This window comes from Limulus polyphemus, unplaced genomic scaffold (assembly GCF_000517525.1).
Source record: "Limulus polyphemus unplaced genomic scaffold, Limulus_polyphemus-2.1.2 Scaffold296, whole genome shotgun sequence".
NCBI classification, from domain to species: Eukaryota; Metazoa; Arthropoda; class Merostomata; order Xiphosura; family Limulidae; genus Limulus; species Limulus polyphemus.
In genome coordinates, this window is record NW_013665906.1 from 59,069 (window position 1) to 76,982 (window position 17,914).

At 32.8% G+C, this 17,914-nt stretch overlaps 1 protein-coding gene across 1 annotated transcript in view; it reads right to left on the reverse strand.

The window, feature by feature from the left end:
* The window catches only part of LOC111085255 (nephrin-like), an 88,521-nt gene that overhangs the window by 16,777 nt on the left and 53,830 nt on the right, over positions 1-17,914 (reverse strand). The window contains exon 6 of the mRNA XM_022382961.1: positions 14,221-14,248. Coding sequence (XP_022238669.1) covers positions 14,221-14,248 — 28 coding nt within the window. The remainder of the gene's footprint in view (positions 1-14,220; positions 14,249-17,914) is intronic.

Consider the following 17,914-nt stretch of genomic DNA (forward strand, 5'->3'; position numbering starts at 1 on the left):
TGCGCTTGCAAACGGCGAAGATTGAACAGCTTTCCATCCATTCGATATCGCAGGTGTATTCCGCTCGGACCATCCCTGAAGGCGTCTGACAGCAATGCTGATAAATACATACAAAACAGTGTTGGTGCCAACGCGCAACCCTGCTTGACGCCACCGGACACAGGAAATTCTATGGATTCTTCTCCGTCACCGAGCACTCTTGCCATCATACCTTCATGGAACTGACGAACTACAGCGACAAACTTCGTGGGATAACCGAACTTGTGCATTATGCGCCAAAGTCCTTCTCTACATACCGTGTCGAAAGCTTTCGTCAGGTTCAGGAAAGTCATGTATAAGTCGCGGTGTTGCTCCTGGCATTTCTCTTGGATCTGCCGAGTAGTAAATATCATATCGGCAGTTCCACGTCCAGCACGAAAGCCACATTGACTTTCAGGGAGAAGACCTCTCTCAAGATGCTGCTGCAGACGGTTCAACAACACGTGTGCCATTATTTTTCCGGCAATACATACCAAGGAGATGCCTCGGTAATTGTCGCATGCGTGACGACTACCTTTACCTTTATAAATGCGGACGATGCTGGCATTCTTCAGTCGCTGAGGAATTTGCTCTCCATGTCAAATACAAACAATGTAACCTCTAAACCTCGAACACACAACCAGTCAATTTCATCTATTATGAAAGCACCCAGACAAAATATTCAACACGTTTTGAAAGAAACAACAGCCCGTTTGTATAGTCACCACAAGGTTAGCGTTTTTATTTTGCTAATTGTCTAAACATACTAATCAGTTTTTGTCTTTAGAAAAAGGACGTGTTTTCAGTAGATATGGTTTTATGTAATATTGAAAAAGTTAACTAGGATAAAAAGGACTTACCACTTGACGTCCAGTTCCACATTGAGTTAAACCTTATAATTCATTGTTGAAAGTGCAAGTAAAGAAAAAAAATCTATAACACAACATATACAGCGTGGGAGAGGGCACACTGCACACATGTTGATTTACTTATATATCTTGGAGAGTGCTCTACCACTCTCTATGGAGGAATGCATTGAAAAAAATGGCCACAACCATCGCAATAATACATAAACTCAGCTGAAGTTTCTACTCCAACAGACATCATAAGGCTGAAATAATGAGCTATTTTTTGAATAATATCAACTTCACAATTTGATTCGTAAGATACTTCTGTGACCAATGCCCGTCTATTAATTAATCACGCCACTACTTTCCTGCTACCTCCTTCTACAAAGTCACCGTGACCATCGCACAGTGTATATCATGTTTTAAGTATATATATAGTGAGTTCTTAAAGTTTATATAAACTTTTGGTGAAGTAATAATGAATACTGTAGTAATATACTATGTTATAAATAAATTTTGTGAAAGTTAGGATTTTTGTGTTATTTATCTAGCATCAACCCACACTTTTTTTAATTTCATAATTTGGACAAAGGACAGGTATCTCAGCTTGTTACAGATAATATGGGTTTCTATGATATAAGTTTGTATCGATAGGATTGTCACAAGGAATTTGCACACTTAGATGAATATCATTGTCCCACTTAATATGTGTTACTCTATCAATTATGAAAACGGTCAAATGACAGTCTACACTAATTGTAATATATTTTGTAAATATGCAGGCTGCTATAATAGGCATAAATCCAAGACAAAAAACAACAACCAAACTCTGTCATATTGTGATACGTTTATCAATGCACATCAAGTTCCAAAATCCTGGAGTGAAAAATACGTTCCCCACTGAGTGAACAATGTAGAGAAGTTAAGTTTGCAGCCTGTAAAAACCTATGTTATAGTTCAATATCACTTATGTTTTCTTCAATCTCGAGGTGTCAAAGATCCTTCTTAGAAATACAAGTTTTTGAGACCGATCAGGAGACAGGAACATAAGAAGTTAATTACTGTGTGGTCTATGATTTTAATGGTAAAAAAGCTGTTTGAACGATATGAAGTATTTGACGGTTTTTGTAACTGTCTCTTTTCTAAGGAACACCACAGAGGGTATACAGCAATCACCAATAATATGGATTGGACAGGCACTTTATTTTGAATTATTTGATCTATTAGTATACGACACCACAGATCGTCGTTAATGGAAGGGGGGATTATGTAAATGGAGGTAAAATGTTTCAAGACCCGGATCATTGACAGCTTTGTCTTTATTCCTATGACTTCCATATTCTTAAAAAACCTTTGGTTTGGAAGAGTTACAGAAAGGCTATTTTTCACACATATTCAACACAAGATCCAACAAGAATTACCAGGGAATTATACCAGACATCTACTTTTATTCACCAGAAACTGTGTCAACATCCTGAAGTGGCAATTAGAGCGACAAAAGGAAGGATACCTCTTTGAATTCCAGGAACAGATGTATTGGTAAGATTTTTCACACTGATATTTAACTTTGAAATTCGCTTTTAATTAATTGTTATGCATGTATGAAATATATCTAATTTTTGTTTCATGTTCATTTTGCAGATAGTATCGTTCTGACGTTGATATACTTAGATGGTGCAGGCTCCATTTCATAGAAGAGTTTCTTTTGACATGTGATAATAAACCATTTCGATACACTACCGTTACTTTTGCATGTATAGTGATCTACGGGAGGAATTTTAGTTCTCCAAAATTCGTTGCTTTGATCCACAAACATGGCTATAGTACATCCAACAGTTATAGCAAAGTCAATATCCAGTGGCTGGATTGTATCTATAAAGCTCAAGGGATTACCATTCAACATGTCCTGAATGGTGTACAATAACAAATTTTTTAATTACAGAGTAGAGGGATTCTGAAGTGAAACAAGGACAATATACGGGTTTTATGCATATTGCTATCATGGACGTCATTGATGTTATGACTCGGATACAATGTTGTTTTTATAACACCAATGTGAGAGACAGAGGTAACTTGAAGATATTGGATACTAACTTAGCAATATAGTTTAATGCAACGAAGAAATCTGTTGTTGATTTACAGCATTTCATCATTGATGATGAAATAGTTTCTTGTTCTGACGTCCGTAATGCTTTCTTTGTAGGCAGAGTTAACACTACCAGACTGTTGTATGATGAAGTATGGATGAAGTGCAAAATATGTCGACTTTACATCATTCTATTCTTGAACTAATAAGTACTGTGAATAACCTGTTGGGCATCTAGTTATAATTACTACTAATATTTCTCATTTAGGTTTAAATTCTTATTTTGGATTTGTCAGTTTAAAAGTATCATTACCAAAAAAAGTTCTTCATCCAGTTCTCCCCCTAAGATGTCCTGGAAAATTAACTTTTCCTCTATGTAAAATTTACATTCAAGTGTTGATTCCAGTTAATGGGCATTTATTGAGTTTAATATTTCCTTGAAAATTTTCAGATATTTTTGGAGGATACGTGGACACCTATTTAAAGCTTGAACAGACTATAACATGTCAATCTATAGATATTAACATAACATTGTCATTACCATATAACAAACCTAACTCCTCCCCATGACCTACGGCTGCAAAGAGGGCATGAAATGTCGTTATCTTACTTTACATTCAACAGAAAATATGAAAATGCTAGGAACTTAATAAGGTGAGTTCGTTTTCATTTATTTCTAATTAAAGCTGGTACATAATCTACCTAACTGTTAAAATATGAAAGAGACTGATACGTGAAACACGCGGACTTTATAAACACGGGCTTGACCCAGGTTGATCTGATCTTTGAACATTAGTCATTTGCGGAAACTTACAACAAGTTGTAAAACATACACATCACTGGATACACTGAAATCACATTTCTTTAACCTTTGGGCATCATATTGAAATCAAGAATATTAAAAATAATTTTCAAAACTTATTATACTAAACACAAACAAATACAAAATAAAAAAAAATATTTATATATTATGTACACAGTATGATAATATAATTGACTCATGATGACTTCAAGGAGTTATTATAATATAATAAATAGGTATGAAATTTGAATATGAATACCTTTCTAAACAAGTCAAATATATATATATATTCTGTGTAAATCTTAGATTTTTGTACAATGCATTTTGAATAGGTGTGAAACAACAAACATACACGTAGTTGTCTGCCATTTGGGCATAATGTAGAAAAGTTGAACGTAGGTCACTAAATCCACTGTTTAACTAAACAATCCAGTACTTTATCGACTATTCGGATGAGAAGTAACCTTCATACTATAAATTTGAAGACTGGCTCTCCTACATTTGACTCACAGTAGCTCAGTAGAAAGTCTGTAAGCTAACGACACTAAAAATCAGGTTTCAATAGCTGCTGTCGTCAAAGTGCAGATAGTCCATTGTGTAGCTTTGCACTTTACAACAACCAAGTAAACAACTGCTAAAATTATGAAATAATATGAAATTGCAGATTTGGTGTCCTATGTAAAAAATAATACTCTCATTTGGATTGTACAAAACGTTTATCCAAACACTTGCAATTTTGTAGTTATTAAAATGCAAAGGTATGTATCCTCTTCAATACAAACTATAAACGAACGTGCAACATGCGTAAAACGAACTTAAACACTGCATATACACAGAATGTCTGTGACTTGAGTGTTATAACACTCTTGAATCATGTCACATAACAATGCTACTGACCTTTATATGATTAGTATCAGTTTTTGTGTAGGTAGGAAAGGAAGCAATAGAACTTTCTGTTTGTAGGTAACTTTTAAGCAGTTTAATTATTTGATATCAAAAAGGTTCCACTGGAAAATTACAAAGCTCTGTAAATTTTAAATATGTGGTATGAGTTTATTGGGTCTTAGCACAAAAGGGTACACTGTTCAGCTATTTCAATGATCTAGTATTTTGTACTTGTACTTACAAAAGAATCTAAGAAAATCTATGATTGTTATACGGAAGTTGTGATATTCTACTGGATGCTATCTTTTTGACAAAACATAAAATGGTAAGTGTCGCTATGTATTTCACTTAATAAATTCTATTTATGTAATAGAAAAATGTTTATTTGAAAAGTTTACATATATGATTGGATTTGTTCTACAGCAATTCATTCATTTAGAAAACCGTTTCATAGCTTGTGGGTAAAATCAGACGTAGTAGGACATAAGAATGAAAGTAGGGCTACAGAATTCATGATAAATTGAATAATTGCTAATAGGCATACTTTCAATTTTCCGTTTGGACATACTGTATTACGTTTGGTTTATATGATTCAGACTAGAATTTGATCATTTTGCGCATAAAACGACACGAATCAGTACTTTTCAGGATTACCTAGTTAAATTAGTGTATGGACGATCCCATGAATATAACGTATGGGATAGATAACTATCTAGGGTTTGAATATTTATGTATATATTTATATGAGAAAACAGGCTTTTCCAGGACTGCGTAGATAGTAGATTAAAGCTATTATATGTATATTCATTAGATCAAATCATGAAGTACTCTATATAAGTAGTCAAACTGCAAGAAAGCGGGATGAAACACAAATTTAATTTCACTGAGTGACGAACTGAGTACAAATCGTACTATTCACTTACCATTGGATATACAATTTTAGTTAATGTTTTATATAATCTATGTCTAGAGATTGAAAGTTTTATGTATAAATGTATATGGTCCGGCATGTCCAGGTAGTTAAGGGCACTCGACTCACAATTTCAGGGTTGCGGGTTCGAATCCCCGTCCCACCAAACATGTTGGCCCAATCAGCCGTAGAGGCGTTATAATGTGGTGATCGATCCCACTATTCGTTGGTAAAAGAGTAGCCCAAGGGTTGGCGGTGGGTTGTGATGACTAGCTGCTTTCCCTCTAGTCTTTCACTGATAGATTAGGGATGGTTAGCGCAGATAGCTCTCTTGCAGCTTTGCGCGAAATTCAAAACAACTCAAACCGATAAATGTATACGGAAAACAATTCTCTGGGCAGATTGTAAGTTAAACTAGTGTATAGATAATAATGAAGTACATTAAATGAATATCCAAACTGTAATAAATGAAACATTAAGTATTAATTTTATTTATTCAAACACTATGTTTGCTACTGAACAAATGAATATTGAAGTAAAATTATAGTAGAAAGTCGACCATAATGATAATGTAGAACTAACATTGTGTATGAAATTTTTGCTATCTAGGTTAAAAAGGTTGGGACATGTTGACAGCCAACAACTGGACCACCCTCATGTGCCATTCTACATGACTGAACTTGAAAATCATGTTCAAATAGGACAATCAACACCCTCTTGTGGTTTACTTGCGAACCACATGAAACATCAGCCCTTGTTGTTCCTACATATAGATGATTTCATCGCCCTCCCTAGTGACAAACTATGGAACTATCCTCTTCCTAGTAACACATTTTAGAATAATTGTCCTCTGACACCACTCCGTGAAACTATAGCTTCATAAGTCACGTGACCTACCAGTTTCAAAACTGGGCAGCACCCTAAGATCTCGAATCACGGACAACCTTTCCACTGCAGTTTCTCTTTTGAGCGTATATTGGGCTTCCTATCTACTCACACTCGCCGCACACTCTTGTTTATGCGCGTTTTAATGTATTGTCAGATCTCTTTGTTCATAATTCCTAATTTTGTTTTTATTATTGTCAATGTGTTTTTCAAGACAAAAGAGAATATCACTATTTAGCTGTTGTACAGCTGACTAAAAATATAAAGGGCATAAAGAACGTACTTGTGAGTAAAAATATATAATTTATTCTCAATTTTACTTTAAAATGTTTTTAGTCATGGTATAAACGCAAATTAATAAAATTTAAGAGGCTTGGCAATTTTGATTAAATCACATTTTACTATCGATTTTTTGTTTCCACGTTCATCTTAATTAGTCCACTGCGGATTTCAGAGAAACAAAAGATAAATTAAATACGCTATTTTTTACTATTCCTCATTTAAAATCAGTAATAGACCAATTACTTGTAACTTTTAAAGAAAAAATTGCCATCAAACGTGATTTTAATCACAGTTGTTAAGACTGATGAATTGAATTCCTTCACTAGCTTCGGCTTTTTATACCACAGTATGAGTTTCTTATGCTGGACTAATTACAAGGAATGCGAAAAAATATTTGCAGCCAAACGCGATTTTAATCATAATTGTGAATACTTTTACAGTTGGCTTTACAAATCTATGTGTAGCGTGCGTGTTTAGAAGACATAATCTCTAAGTTGGAAATATACAGTACTTTAAAATCAAATTGCTGGATGGAAAATCGGCTAAACATGCTTTATAACTAGTTCATGACTCGTTATATTTGTTTGTTTGTTTGGAATTCAGCACACAGCTACGCAATAGGCTATCTGTGCTCTGCCCACCATGGGTATCGAAATCCGGTTTCTAACGTTGTAACTCCGCAGACATACCGCTGTGCCACCGGGAGGCGAGCCGTTATATAAATAGTGCCCTATACTTATTTAGTATTAGTTTTGTAGCATAATGGCAACTGAAGATTACAAACTGTGAAAATGCTGTGAGAATTGTTTTACACAAATATATAAAGTTATGTCGAAGGAAATACGAGTACTATTGATAACCGCGTTATATTTACCAGGAATTATCTATCATGCTGGTTCTAATATTTTCAATAAAAAATTAAGGAATTGAAGTAGGATATAAAAAAGGTGATTGATATCTTCTTAATATATATATAAGCTATTTAAGCATGTCTTTACAGGGCAATTAAATTAATGATATAGGACAATACATAGCCAAAACTTATATGTTGCCTTCATTTCATATGTATGATAAATAACAATGGACAACAGAAAATTTGCTACCGGAAAAAACTCAAGTGATTCGGGGTAATTTGATGGTGCTATTTTCAAAAATGTAGTCAAAATTTGTCCATCGCCCCTAGATTTTGAGTTATTGTAATATTTCAATATTTTATCAGCACAATGTGAAATACCATGCAATAAACTCAGTACAATAGATATAAGCTGCGAAATACAGTTTGGATAACTTCAAACATTGACTGTATTGTATTGGTGTAATATTCCGAATATATTGTTCATATATGCGATTTGTTCTTGATATAATTGTAGTGAATTGCACCACTTTTGCTTCATTCTAACGCTTACCTGCTCCGCTCAGGAATCACGAAACACATGCTTTGTTTGCTAGAACACCTGAGAAGTACCTCGACTGAACATAAAAGGTGCGGAGTCAGACGCCTTTCTCTCAGTTGCCTCTTACTCACTCATTTGGTCATCACTTCGCCTTGCTCTACGCACAGTCAAAACAAAGTCCAATCTTCTTCCTCACATCATACCCGCGATATAATCAAATTATGCAAAACATTTTTCAGAAAATCATTTGAAATGCTGATTGCTTCCAGTTAATGTAAAGGACGAAAGTTTCTGCTACATTTTGGAAAACATATTACAGTTTTATGAAGAAAAAACATCAGACACAAGGTAAAGGTAGCTTACTACCACTATTTTGGGTGTAAAATTTGTGACTAAAAAAAAACATTGGGCTCCATAAATGTTGTACAGTTTGAACATCTAGCTTGACACAGTGGCTGAAGAGAGCAAGTATGCCATTTGCAGTTCACATGTTATGGCGTGAACCCAAAGATCATCTAACTGACTGTTATTATTGCATGTCTAAAGTTTCTGGATATTCAGGCAAAAAAAACAATGCATTAAATATCCAGATATTTCATCTTCAATGAAACTAGTGCCTCATGGGGATGGTCTTCCAGTTCCGCAACCATCAGCGAATTGGGAAACAGAAGAGTTATCCTGCTAAGAAAACAATGAATCATTTTCATCCTCTTCATCTAGCAATTCTATTCCTATAGCACCTCAACATAAAACTGTCTCAACTGAGAAAAGCTAAATGATCTGATTCGTGACTTGTCTATATCAAAGTAGCATGGGGTACGTATAAGCTCTTGTTTACAGCATTGGAATTTATTAGCTCCAGGAACAAGAGTTTCAATTTACCAAAGTCACCATCAGAGTCTTGCTTCTCATTACAGCATGCAAGATACCTTGTGTACAAATGTTGATGCACTAATGGAAGAATTAGGTACTGAACATCATCCTCAAGAATGGAGACTTTTTATCGACTCATCTAAAGTTAGTCTGAACGCTGTACTTTTGCACAATGGGAACATTAAACCATCGATTCGTGTTGCTCATGCTGTGAACATGAAAGAAACATGCAGATTATACTTGAGCCCACCAAATATGATCTCAATAGGTGGAACATATGTAGTGATCTAAAGGTTGTTGAAGAATGGGTATACCAAACATTCTTGCTTTTTGTGTCTCTGTGACAGCTGAGATGATAAAAATAATTTCAAAAAGAAGGAATGGCCAATGAGAGAGAATTACATACCAGGAAAATAGAATATTGAGTATCAACCTTTGGTAGATCCTCAAATTGTCTTTCTGCCCCACTTCATGTTTAACTGGGACTCATGAATAATTTTGTAAAAGGAATGAACAATGATAATAATGGTTTCCAAAAAATCAGTGAAGCAAAAATGAAAGGTGGTATCATTCTTGGGTCACATATTCGAAAAGTGCTGATGGATGATGATTTTGAGACAGTACTCAATCAAAAATAACTTCTGGCCTGGAAACATTCAAACTGGATGTCAAAAACTTCTTAGGAAATCACAGAGATGAAAAATATGCAGTGATAATTGATGATATGCTTGAGAACTACAGGAAAATGGGGTCTAGAATGTAATTAAAGATGCACTTCTTACACTCACATTTAGACTTTTTTTCAAATGCTCTATGAGCAGTGAGCGCTTCCACCAAAATATTTCACCTTTATGTAAGGTCAGCAATATACATACAGTAAATTATTTTACATTGTTATGAATCCCTCAACATAAGCTTCTGACTATTCACTAAAACATTGAAACCAATTGTTCGAAACGAAAATAGATATTTTTACTGGGATTCTGGCAAATATTGCCAACAAAACTATAAATGTATGAGAATTTTCCAAGGCTCTAAACAAATTTAGGTCTACAAAACATTATGGAATTCTTAAAATGCTGACTGAAGGATTATCAGTTTCATTTGTTTAACTTTAGCATCTTAAGGAGATTAACATCTCAACATATATCTTTTCAAAGTCGATTACATCAACATTTTTTGTCCATATTGACCAATTAAATTTGAACACATTGGAAATCTCACTATGTCCCAGTACGTTTAGTCCTGGAACTTGGCATATTGGTTAAGTACAAGCTATAAACAAAACAACACAACAGGGTATTAAGACCAACTGTACAAAACGAGACACACAAAAAAGGAGTTGTTGTTCCAGTTGCATGTATAAGACACATCTAGAAAAGAGGATAATTAGATCTCTTGTATATGACTTTCTTAGTTTGAATAACTTGTTTTGTAAAGAAGTAGGGTTCTTAATGATGCTCGTAGTCATATATCTTAAAATTTCTTCTTAGTTTCTCTCCCAATGCTTTGATAAAGATACAACAATTTTTATTACTAATCGTGGCTGAGAGTTAGTTGTTCCTAACAAAAACTTCTTAAAACCTTTTTCATTTCTTATGAATTCAATCAATGCATCATATTTTTTGATACTCTGACTTCAGAAGATACGCAAAAATAATTGTGACTGCATACACTACGAATGGAACGCACATGCCACAGAGTAAAAATATACGCCAACTTTATGTGCTCATGAGTGAGCACGAAATGGAAATAAAAAGTTTTTAATAATAACTTGCCTGCTAAAGTGTCAAATGCTAATGTTAAGAGTCACAACTTGGAAAAACCTGAATACGTAAAGAAAAAAGGGAAATGCAGGAAATCGACGCTGATATAACTAACTCACTCTAAGGTATTACTCAGAACATCGGATACAACATATACAAATCCCGAGTTTCATGAAGACAAAAACTAAATTTAAATCAAGATAACTGATATATTAACAAGATAATTAAAAACTGTTAATTCAAAAAGGGGTAACAGGGATCGTCAAAAAAGTACAGAAACAAGTTGAACCAAAATACAAAGATTATATTTTCAAGTCTACAACTAGGGACTCTAAAAGAAGCAAACAAACTACGTCCATTTATGGAGAATAGATTGTACGCTACATAGATACGTATTTATGTATATTCAGTTGAATGTTACATGTTTTTTAACAGTTTACTGCTGCATTGGCTTTATTTCCACCCAACCATTATTTACTGAGCCAGGTGGTTTTAGACCTGAGGTTTCGTGTAAACACGCGTTTAATTAGAGTCAAGTAGAAAGGAAGTCGCTCACAACAACATCGCATATACTATGTATTTATAGTCACGTAAATCAACTTTCAAGGGAGAATAGTCAGCTTTTTAAATAGATCATGGACATTCGCAACTTTTCATGTAGCATATCTGTCTAGATTTTGGTGCAAAATACCTAGCCGATTTTGACGTAGGCTTGTGAAACAATAATAAAATGATACTAAAATACACAATTTCAGCGAAGTACGAACATCAGTAGAATAAATCACCTCTCACAAGAGTAGAGAAATCTACTATGGTAATCGTCTACTGTTAGAAAACGCACTGGAATAGTCGCAGAAAACCACGTATAATCAAAGTGCAACAGAACTCGAGAAATGATGAAGAAGAGCAAACTCGAGAAACGGTGAATCTTCCACGTGGCAGTTTTCAATTAATGCGCTATAAGTTGCACAAGTTATTTTCCAATTAATGCGCATTAGTAAAACACCGGATTTTTTCAATGGCAGAAAGTGAAGGACTTAGCGAAATTCTTCAAGGCGAAAAAAAAAGGTGCTTGTATTAATTTCAAAACTATCCTATGACATACTCATTACTGCATTCATTACTACTGTCCAGGTTTCAGTAAAAATATTCGTAGCAGTTTTTCTATAGCGGTTTGTAAAACAGAGCATTTCCGACTAGTATAATGGTGCTTGAATGGCTTCGAAGAGTTAATGTTGGTAGCAAAGAATAACTTAGAAAATTTCAGAGGGTGGAAATCTCGACTTTCAAGTATCAACTTAAAAATAGTCATACAACATTCGCAGGGGTTTGTTTAGTAGCAGTATACTTAGCTGTTTTTGCTGTAGGCTTCGGTGCTAGAATGTGTGTGTGTTTGTTTTATAACATATATTTGTTGTCCACCACCGGGAATTGAACCCCCGGATTTTAGCGTTGCAAGTCCGTAGACCTACTGTTGTCCTACTTGGGGACCGGTGTTTGAATGGCTTCGAAGAGAAACTTGGCCAATAGCGATGTAAACAAACTGATAAAATCTCTCATTCTCTTTCAAGAATTAACATAAAAATAGCCCCATGACCTACGCAGGAGTTTTATTAATAGGTTTGCTCAGGTTTGAATAAAATATTCCTAGCCGTCGTTTTCTGTAGGCTTGTGAAACAAGAATAATATGAATAATAATAATATGAAAAACAAATGGATGAATTTTGAATTTTGTCTAACAATCGGATAATCAACTTTTTCTCGATTATCAATACTTTTGCCAATATGATCTATTAGAATTTTTGTGAACTTCCTAGGTGATCCATATTATGAATAATTATTTTCAGTCGAAATAGCTAAATTTATTCAATTTTTTGTATTCTTCCCTGCACAGGATATTCTGTTGATTAATAGTTTTTGTTTTTAGAGCAAAGTATAACGTTTGTTCGAATGGGTTTTTATTCTTATTGTTTTGTTCAAGAGGAAAGAAGTTATATTCTCATTTTGATAAAATAATAATATGCCATTTTACAAAGTGAATATCATTTAACAGTATATTCATAGCTGCTGTAAGATGTGAAATTCTCGTAACAGCAAACACTGACACCTAGAAATGCTATTATTTTATTTAAGATGACACTGTATTTGATATTGACAAATAAAACAATATTAAAAAATCATGTTAATTATCATGTATGCACTTTCATGATTTATAAAAACATTACTGTAATAAAGCTGCATACATTATATTTTCTATAGCATAATACTAGAATCAGAAAGTTTAATGTATTTATGTACTGATATAATAACTACTAAAATAGAACTTCTTTGAATATTCAGAAAACAAACCCCAGATATCTGACTCTCTTTCAAACTAAGTATCTGATTTTATCGGTTCCTTGAAGACCACAGAAGAGCAGATAGAATATGAACAAACATATGCAGAACAATGTTTTTTACACCTTTTTGTCATAAATCCACATGAAAAATGTGATAATTTTAACAATAAGTTGTCGATCTCGGCAATGTTCTATCCCCCCCCTCCCATCTACCTATCTCCAAATGTCATCCTTTTCTCAACGAAACAGGAAGGGTAATATTCGTAATTTTTCAAATATCCAAAGTAAATGAAAGTTCATATAGCGACTTGGGAGACTTAGGAAAATGAAACATGTGATAAAAATTAAAGAAGTAACAAGTGATACGTGAATAGAAGAAAAACTATAAAAACATTTTGTAGAGAACAAGCATATATAAAATAGAAAATGTGGGAAACATATCGGAAAATACAACACATGAAAAGAAAATTAATATTGTATGGTTGCAAAACATTATGGTAGAATAAGGAAAAGGAAGACATATAAATAAAACATGAAGTACATAGTTTAATAAAACTACAAATTTACGAAACTTATAAGTATAGAAAAACAGTAGTAAAAAAAATTGAAAAAATAAATAAAAAAAAGAAAAGGTAATTAAAAATTTAAATATAAACACCACATAAAAATGAAAATACAGATTGTAAAATAATAAAAGTATAACGTACAATAAAAAGAGAGGCAGGAAAAAAAACATTATCCAAGACCGAAAATTCTAAATAAAAATTAAGAATTAGACAATGATAACAAGAATTGAAAATTTGAAATAAACAATTACAACTTTAACCGCAACTAGATACGACACTCTAGAATAGCAATGTGAGTTTAGAGACGAATAATTTGGAAACATTTCGATGAATGAAATGTAATGTGAGATGAAGAAGAAATTAGAAACTAAACAACAACAATGAAAAATTAAATGCACTTGAAGAAATTAATTTCATTCACTCCTGGCACAGATAGGTCATCAAATTCAAGCTGTTTTGTAGTTTATTTAGCTTATTCACTATTTTGATAAATCTGTAATTCAGAAAGTCGTAAAATTTTTTGGATTTTCCTACATCTGAACTATAGAAAGAAAACGAATACTTACTCATCCGTATGGCAGGATCGTGCCGAACCTGGTGAGGAGAAGGGAAAATGTTCATTTACTGCTACTGCACTTGCTCTAAGACTGATATGTTTTGATTTGTAGGATGATTAATTAGGTGTTATAGAATGAAAATATATCTTTTTACCTCTAGTACCACAAAGAGAATTTTATTTTCTTACCCCTACACTTTATATGTGCACACACGAAGTATAAAACCCGTTAACATATTATAGAAATTAATTTATTTAGAAACAAGTTAAGCTGAGTTCATGAAGAGCGGTATAAATTTTGATGCCATTAATGATGATATATTGATACTGCTGTTAAATGTATCATATAATTATCAGGTAATTTCCAAAATATACAAACTCTATGTTTAAGCTAACTTTGAAGTATATTTTTGACTTCAATGTTTTTCTTTATGGATGGAAGTGTAATTACTGACTTTGAAATTATCTAGCTTGCCTTAAAGTCAGGGTATTTGTAAAAACTCTCTTCATACTCGAGCACGATTAGTCATCATTATAAAGTAAAACTATTTAAAAACTTCAGAAGTCAGAACGAGTCAGAAGCAGCTATAAGTAAAGGAAAACCAGAAAAAAACTCCACCAAACCAATTATTAATTATCTACTTTCCGAAACAAATTATGCTCTCAAAAAAAAAAAGGTGTGGCCTAATAATTAGCGTGCACAGAGAGTGAATCTAAAAATTGATGTTTCGCGTTCTGTTATCATAAAAACGCGCTCCGCACTTTGGGATCGTGAGTGCACAATAAAAAAAAAAGAGTCAAATCCCACTATTCTGTGGGGTAAATATAGCCACAATGGTAGGCGTTGGGAGATTGTTGATTTCCTTTTAATATATCAGTCCGAAACTACGAACGGCTATGCTTCTTTGTGTAACTTTGTGCGAAAATCTTGACACAAAACTACACTCCCTAATTTGTGTAAAATACAAAGACGCCCAGTGATTCATTATCATAGCTATCGCATGCAAATCACTCGAAGTAGCGAATAGCATAATGTTAATAAATATATAGCTTGAGTTACAGCAACTTAAGTTACGACATAACCACGTTTCCTGTAGCTTTTTGACACATGATATAATACATGTAGCGAGTAACTGTAACTAGGTTGGATTTTATTGTGACAATATTGTCGTACAATAGTAACCCTTCTTATTGTTATTACCAGAAATTTATATAGCAGTAAGGTATTTTTTAACAAATCTTATCAAAATCCTTTCTTATGAAATATCTAACGAAAAACCAAAATTGATTTTACATGCGTGTGTGTGTGTGTATATATATATTATTACTGGAATAATCAAATCTTTCTAAAATGAACTGACCCTATTGAATTAATGTAAGAATAATTTAGCGACTAATCACCGGAATAGATTACTTTTTTACCATACTCGAGAAATTAGGAAAACCTAGAAAGGGCTTAACACTTTATTTGTAAACGTTTAATTACAGTTTTACTCTAGGGTCTCAGTAACATATGACGTTCTGATTGAATATTTGTCGCCATCAAATTAATAAACTAGTTTAAAATAAGTCTAGCCTAATTTCAAAGCAAAACTTTTTAGTTTGAATAACTTTTTATAACAAATGTTTTAATTTATTTTTCATTGTACTGCCACGAACACCAGTGAGACGTACATAGAATCAGGTGCTCTATTATGTTGTAACAGGTAGGTTACAGAAATAAATGCTGTGTTAAAATGTTCATTACACGTTGATTACACTACATTCAATCATATCGTTTATCTTCACTAGTTGTAACTAGATACACATGAAATTACTGATGAGACTTTATTGGCCTAGTAATGCTAGTCCCCAGAAATTTGCATTAAAAGGTACCCTTCTTATTGGTCTCAACATATCCTGTTAGTAAATGAGCAATAAACTAAAGGAGTCAACAAAAAGCGGATTGGGCTTAATGTGTGCTTTTTCCTTGATTTTTGCATTAGCTCTTTTTTTTTTAACTGTGAGTTGAGACTGATAGGACATTTTAAACATTGGCTGTTGTAAACAAACTGCTTAGCAAAAAATGAGTTAGCTTTTTCACATTGAACTAAAGCTTTCGTTAAATAGAGAAAAAACCTTTTTAATAGACTTGGTAGTAATAGGAACACAACTTTTTGCTGAGGCTCTTCTGGCCGGTAAGACTAAATTCTGCAAAACGTTTTCATTAAAATGTCTATTTTGATTTTTGAGTTCAAAGTTTAATTACTATTCGGTTACTAAGTTAAGTTGTTACGCAATTATTAAATTCAAATGTTATGTAGCCATTAAGTTTAGTTGTTACTTAGTTACCAGCTTTAATTGTTACGTAGTTACTAAGATTAATTGTTATGTAGCTACTAAGTTTAGTTGTTACGTAGTTACTAACTTTAATTGTTATTTAGCTACTAAGACTGGTCGCTATTCGGTAACACAGTTTATTACTTAATTAACAAGTTTTATTTTTGTTTAGTTATGAAGTTAAAGTAATGTTACGTAATAACTCCTAAACTGTATTAATACTATTAGTATTTAGTATTAATAATACTAAATCAGACCACTGTGACGTTCTTATTATTTATAAAAATGAAATTCTAAATACATTTTGTATATATTATTCTCAAAGAACAGTTTTAATGCCTAAAGTAAGTTAGTTTATAAAATTTACATCTAGGTAGACTTCGTACAATTTTCTATAAAACATTAACTCCATGTCGAGATATAACAACACAGAGTAATAAAATAAAATCCAAATATAATTGTTATCAGGATTGAGAAAGTCTTCAAAAATAAGAATAAGTATAAAATGGATTTCCTGAGCACGAGATGGCGCCCTATTTGCGTACTGATTTTCAATATTTCATACATACTGGTATGGAGATATAAAAAAATCAAAATTGACTATTTTCTTCGTAAATGAGGCGTAGAAGAAATATTAAGGATAGAACCTTTCAATATTGATAATATAAGGAGAAATAATAAAACGATATTTTTGCAACTAAAGAGTAGTCTTCTCGCTAAATATAGAAATTCGGCAAATACCTAATAGAATCTATCTATTTATTATTAATATTTTACTTTACTTTAATATTCTTAATGCTATGATCAAATGTTAAGGCTTTGAGAAAGCCATAAAGTAAAAAAAAAGTAAAAATAAAAACTGTTCGACTAACTTATCATTTAGCTATGTTGATTATTAAATACCAAAGAGGCCTCTTGAACAACACATAACAACGTATAAATAAAGTGCTATCTGGTGAACATAAAACATTTGTATATATTTGTTACGTTTTTCTAATATTACAATATAAAGTTATTGCTCTCATATTCATTTGAAATTAACGTGTGGTGTAAAATGCTCTTTTCGATATAAAGCACGGTTGATTATGTGGATATAAATTTCACAAAACTTCTACTGGATGTATTGACGGGACTTCTAAGTTTAAAATAATCATATAGGGAATACTTCTTCAGTTCAGATATTATAACGGTGGATCTTGTAAGTATCGCAAACAAAATATTAAGAAGAAATGTTCTAAAGTATTAGTTTAGTTCTAATAACTGAATAATCAAATTAGTAAAACATCTTACTATGATTTTAGAAGAAAATTGAGCCAGTTATTCGTATAAGAATAGCTCTTTTATCAGTTTCTTTGAAATAGTAAAATTATGTTTACATATCAACA